The sequence below is a fragment of the Vicugna pacos genome, chromosome 11 (genome assembly GCF_048564905.1).
Source record: "Vicugna pacos chromosome 11, VicPac4, whole genome shotgun sequence".
Taxonomy (NCBI): Eukaryota; Metazoa; Chordata; class Mammalia; order Artiodactyla; family Camelidae; genus Vicugna; species Vicugna pacos.
This window is the reverse complement of record NC_132997.1, coordinates 94,211,857-94,217,856: the sequence shown is the minus strand read 5'-3', so window position 1 is coordinate 94,217,856 and position 6,000 is coordinate 94,211,857. Positions and strand designations below refer to the sequence as shown.

General features: G+C 40.0%; 1 protein-coding gene across 4 annotated transcripts in view; it reads right to left on the bottom strand.

Annotated features, from left to right (window-relative positions):
* Window positions 1–1,398: 1,398 nt before the first annotated feature.
* ACADSB (acyl-CoA dehydrogenase short/branched chain) overlaps window positions 1,399–6,000 on the bottom strand; it is a 31,821-nt gene continuing 27,219 nt past the window's right edge. For all 4 annotated transcript variants that reach the window (XM_072972065.1, XM_006207422.4, XM_072972067.1 and 1 more), the window contains 2 exons: window positions 4,917–5,016; window positions 1,399–4,149 (listed from right to left, as the gene is read on the bottom strand). In XM_072972065.1, the coding sequence (XP_072828166.1) occupies window positions 4,079–4,149; window positions 4,917–5,016 (171 nt within the window). In that variant the 3' untranslated portion in view covers window positions 1,399–4,078. The remainder of the gene's footprint in view (window positions 4,150–4,916; window positions 5,017–6,000) is intronic.

The following is a 6,000-nucleotide window of genomic DNA, read 5'->3' as shown; positions in this document are numbered from 1 at the left end:
AGTTTAACCCATTTATATCTCTAAGTACTACAGTGTTAGGCTATATTCCTACCTTATTGTATTTGATTTACCATTTCTTTAAAGAAAAAAAAAGACAGACTCCCATGCAGTTAGGTTTTTTCCTTTATACGGTGAGCTGCCTGTACAAGGGACCGCAAGCCACACTCCTAGATCTGAATCCTGCTTTGTCTTCCTTCATACTGCAGGGGAGCTTTCTCACAGCTCTACTGGAGGTGACGTTTCCTGGTGTTTCCTTAGTTCCCTTTTCGGTACTTTTCTCAGCCCTCCAACTGCATCTTTCTCCTGTCCTGTTCACCTACTCCCTCAGTCTTCCTCCCAAGCACACAGGCCCCCACCACATCCATTTATTTGTCTTGCGGGCCATGTTCTCAGCTAGCTTCTCTGCTTGAAAAGATTTGAAACAAACCCCTGAAGAATTATTAGCTAGTAACGGGCTAGTTGGCCACGGCATTTTACTGAAGACTCTTGAAGATTAACAAACCTTAAAGACCCAAAGGAATGAATGTGGGAGAACTTTCATCGGCCAGACTGCCCGAGCTCGAATCATTTCCGTCATGTACCAATAAGCAACTTATCTACCTCTCCATGCCTCAGTCTCCTTGCCTTTAAAATGGGCTCACAAGAGCACAAAATAATGGCTGGCTGATGACAGGAGCTGAAGAGGTGTTAGTGCTATGGTCATCACTCTGATGGACCAAAAGAAATACTTTTGCATAGGCCTGGCCGTGGTAGTTTTCTACTCAATCTTTGGGTGAGGATGCACCAATGAGAACTGAATAAAGACACCTGACAAAATACATTTTGATAAGCATCTGGTCTTACTCATCTTCGCACAGCAGCCTGGAGCCCACAGCATCTTGGACCGCTGGTCACAGTGACTGCTCAGCACATGTCACTGAATGACAAACAGAAACAGGGACTGATACCTAGTTTTCTAAAAGAATGTAGGAAATAAGGGGGAACAGATGGGCTGCAATCTCTTATGACGTCAGATGATAGCATTATCACTGAGCAAAAGGTGCAATAATATAAAATTTCCCAAAGTCCTACCATGAGGCACAGGCGTAACAATCAGCTAGGTAACAGCTACACCGTGAAGATGTGCTCAAAAGAGGGGACCTCTCTAGTGAAGAGATGCTTATTTTGCTTAAAAGAAAAAAAAAGAGGGTCCTCTGGTAAAACTTTATTTAGCATCAAGAATTTAAACTTGGTCTACATTATAACACCGCTTCCCTGAAAACGAAGAAAATTGGCTTACCTGAGAGGCAAGCCACCAGCCTGGTAAACAAAGCTGCTGTATCTACCTTGCAGGAGGAGCCCATGACTTTTCTACTTCTTCTGTACGTATAACAAATACTTCTGCTTTGTCAGAGTAGCAAAAGTCTCCAGTTACTGCTTTATTTTTTTTATTCTTCACAGAATACTGACTCTGTAACACTGATTAGTCTGATATGTGCCATCACAACAAAAGATTCACTTTATGAAAGTTCAGCAAAAATAGGTCAGCAAGGACATAACCAGTATATTTATTAAAACACATCATAACCATAAAGCCAAATGATCAAACAATCTTTACATCTGACACACCAGCTTCATCCTAGGAGAGCTAGTGCATTTGGCAGGTGATTAATATATGTAAGTAATGACACCGATCAACCTTAACACTTCTGAAATGTTAATTCTTTCTCAGCTAAACCTAAAATAAATCGGTAGGAGTACTGAAATATAACAAGGATGAAATCCAAAATTTGTTGAACAGAGACATTAAATAGTAGGAAGCGCACTGAATCGGGAGCCAGCACACTTGGATCCTTGTCTTCTCCTTGTCCCTAGATGGATGACCTTGGGCAAGTAGTGTGTCTACATAAATCCTTCACTTCTAAAATGAGAGAGCTGGCTGGGTGGTTCTCTGCAGTCTTTCTAGATTTAACTTTCCATTATTCTAAAACCTTTGGCACTGACTCATTTTTGTGTTGTAAAATGAAATTTCTAACAATACTAAGTGGGCAGAGTCCAGCTCTGACACAAACACGACTTGGTGCTTGTGTTCAAGTCTCTTCCTTCTGAGCTTGTGGCAGCCCTGTCCTCAGACTGACAGACAATAATGACAGGCTTCCAGGGGTAAACAAGCTTGTCCTCCACTAGACACGAACTCCAGAGAGTTTTTACAGACTCCCAGAGTCACGGTTATTAAGAGAAGCTATGATGGAAGAACTACAGGGAAAACTCGCATCCTCTTTGGTAAATGGTACAGTAACACTACTCATTAACAGGAGAATTTTTATTAATTTCCAACTGTTATTATGAACATGAGTAAAAAATATAAACACAATTAGAACTGTATCAATGTGAATATAAATTCAAGGTCCAGAAGTGCATGGGAGCCTCCTTCACACTGCTCATCTGAACACGAGGTTTGCTGTGGTCTCACATGTTTGCAACTGCAGGGGAGGAAGCTGGGGTTCTTTTTACTAAAGTTGGCTTCCACTCCATTATCTGAAAAGTTCACCTAATTCTCACATAATCACAGAAATTAAAGATGTCCAAGCCCTGCTTTAGGGCATTTCATCTATCCCCTACTTTCCTTATTGGATTACTGTCTTTTTGTTCTGAAAGACTGAATGAGTGGTTTCCATCAGCTCCCTACCTGAGAGTCAAGCAGACTTTATCTTTTCTGAATGCAAGGTCTAAATTTGTCCATATTTCTTCTTAATATTTTAAAGTAATTCCTTTTTCAACTGCATTTACACAATTCTGAATATCTAACTATGATTTGCATTATAGAAATTAACCCAATTCAATAAACATGAATGTGCAAAGCAAAATTACTTTGAAAATGTCAAGTTTTTTAATAAACATTGCCCTTTCATTAAAGTACTAACATGCTTCCTATTCAACAGTAGTGATGACTTTAAGCAACTGTATGAGCCTAAACACATTATTCAATGTCTCTAACCTGTGCCCCCTTTTCAGAAAATTTATTGTCCACCTCCCTCCAGAGGGGACTCAGGGCCAGTACCCTGTGGGTTCTTTTCTTCTGATTGAGAATCCCCCATACTGAAGAAATGGCATCACCAGCTATATATTTTGCTGAGCTTTGCCCTTCTATAATTTGACTGAAAAACCACAGATTTATTTTTGTCATTTCTATATTACCAAATATCCTTTTCAAACTGCACAACCCCCTCTAGCCCCCATTCCTTACAAGATTTCCATATACTTCTTTATGGGGGCAAGACACTTCCTCTTGAGAATCAATGAACCAAAATATAATTTCTGAATTACTATTCATGATAGAGCCCAATAACTAAGTTTGAGAAAACAGTATTCCATTTAAATATAGAAACTGTATTGTTAATAAAATGAATATTACAATATTGAATATATTTTGATTATTAAACCAAATTATTTAAACTTTATACTTGAAAACTAATATAGAGAAACTTGTTTTTAAAATGATCTGTTGAAACCATGAAACACATCTTTCATACAGGTCAATTATAGTAACAAATTATATCGCTTTCCTTTTGTAAAATAATGTTTTCTTCAATTATATGAACCACAGAGTTATACCCTCATTTTCTGCTCATTCTCCAAAATTTAGAACTAAAACTTTTAGATTTTTCTAAATAAATTTTTATCAGTTTCTACCTAGTATAACAACTTAGAATCGACTCTGTCCTATAGAACCGCCAACCACCACAAACATCTCTGACTGATGCACGATGGTGGGAATATAACACGGCCATGTCTGCAACACTGACACAGAGCGAAGCTTCTGTGCACCCTGAAGCTAGAATGACAATGCATATAGAATTTTAAAAAGTTTTAGAGAAAACACGGATGTGTTTCTTCCCAAATTTTAAAAATGACTGCCTGTGCCTAAGTTAAGCAGATTAGAAAGAAAAAACAGAAAAGGTCAACCTCAAGATCCAAGATGGAGGGGCCTAAATAAAATTGTTCATTGTCACGGAGGCGTCCACCCCCCAGCAAGGCACAGTAGTTTACCACTTTACACCAGAGACATCGGGGGGGGGGGTCCCTGCTCGCGTGGCTGTCAGTATTCTCTGTCGATACACTTTGCAATGGTGTTCAGCTGGATATTTGAAGCCCCTTCATATATTGTACCTTAAACAAAAGGGAGGAAAGAAACAATTAGGAGTGGAGCCATAGCTAAGGATCTATATAAGGAACAGCTCCACAAACATGACCTCTGCCTTTACTGTAACTGTTAGTAGGACCATTGTCCAGTGTCCCCCGAATATGGCGCTATTTGACAGAGTAATTTTGCCTGAGAAATAACAATTTTCTATTTGGTTTACAGATTTCCAGGGTCAGTATTAAACAGCTGAAGTATTTTTGTTCCTAAACTATCAATGCACAAGCCCAGATGGCTCCGCAGGACAGGGCCCTCTCACCACTGCTGTGTTTCCCTCCTCCCACCTGGTGGTGGAGCAGCGGGACTTGATTAGGCTCTCAGCTTCTAAAATTAGAGCTGACATTCACAGAACAGCATTAAACTGATCAAAATATTAACATTGTGTAAATCAACTATACTTCAATTTTAAAAAATCTTTGAAAGAAATGAACATTTTTAGTTAAAGAAAATTTAAGACAGATTTTGCTGTGGTCTTACTGATAAGACTTTAAAAGGCCTTTAAGCATTTAAGAAGGCAATTTAACTTTTTTAAAATAAAAATCTATTTTTTTGAAGGAAGAAGTTGGGGAAAAATCCAACCACAAGAAGAGGAGAGCCAATAAGCATAGTAACTGAAGAGATTAAAGCTGCCTTTGCTTGGGCACCAGTAATAAAAAAAAAAATCAAACAAATACAACAGCCTAAAACATCCACAGAGTCAAATAAAAGAAAACAAATGTAAAGAAAATCTATTTACCAATCTTTGCATCTCGGAAGTATTTTTCCACGGGGTAAGTTTTGATGTAGCCCACTCCTCCCATCCACTCGATGCATTTACTAGTTACCAGGCCTGCAATCTACCAAAAACAAGCAGCAAGTCACGCGCTGAAACCACGTAGCTCATGTATTACAAACACTCCTGTGGAATATTCTTAGTTACATGGATTCACTATTATTGGCAATTGGAAGGATTGAAGTTATTCTATAAATTAGCATCTTCAGTCCCATTCTCTACATCATTTATGTCAAATATGCCATTAACTCACAAAATTCTTATTTTCTTAAGAAAATTAGGATATTTGTTTAGACTCATAAATTTGTTGACAGGTATCATTTATTCAGCAAATATTAACCAAGGGCCTTCTTACACCGCCCACTCTGCCAGCCACCGGGCACACAATGGCGGGGGATGGCCAGTCACCGCCCTTTGGGTCCTGGTGGTTATTCAGAAGGGACAGACATTGAACCACAGTCACAGAAACTGAAAACCTCCACGGGGCAAAAAGAGCTTGCTAGGAAAGCTGGCATGATTTACACGGGGGCTAAGGGAGGAAATTTCAGCTTAGCTGAGAACTAAAGGGTGAGTTAGGGGACATTTTAAGCTGAGAATTGCCATGTGGAAAGGCTTCAAGGGGATTCTGGGTTCATCAACCTCAAGGGCCTGAGGGCCGATGGGCAGGGATCAGGGTGAGTTGTGAAAGTGGAACGTAGGGACAGGTGGGCTGCATGTGACTGTGAGCAGTTTGAATAATGTACTGGTGCCCAAAGGTGACCCCAGGATAATCCCTAGAAAGTAAAAATCTTTGTTACCTCACGGCACAGGGATTTGCAGATGTGACTGAGTTATGGACCTTGAGATGGGGAGATGCGCCTGGACTATGTGGGCAGGTCCCCTGTAATCACAAGGTCCTCATAAGGGAAAGAGGGAGGCAGAGAAGGGATGTGACCACGGAAACAGGAAGCAGTCAGATCTGAACACACTGCACCGTTGGCTGTGAAGATGGAGGAGGGGCTGTAAGTCAGAGAAAGTAAGTAGGCTCTAGAAGCTGGTAAAGAAAAGG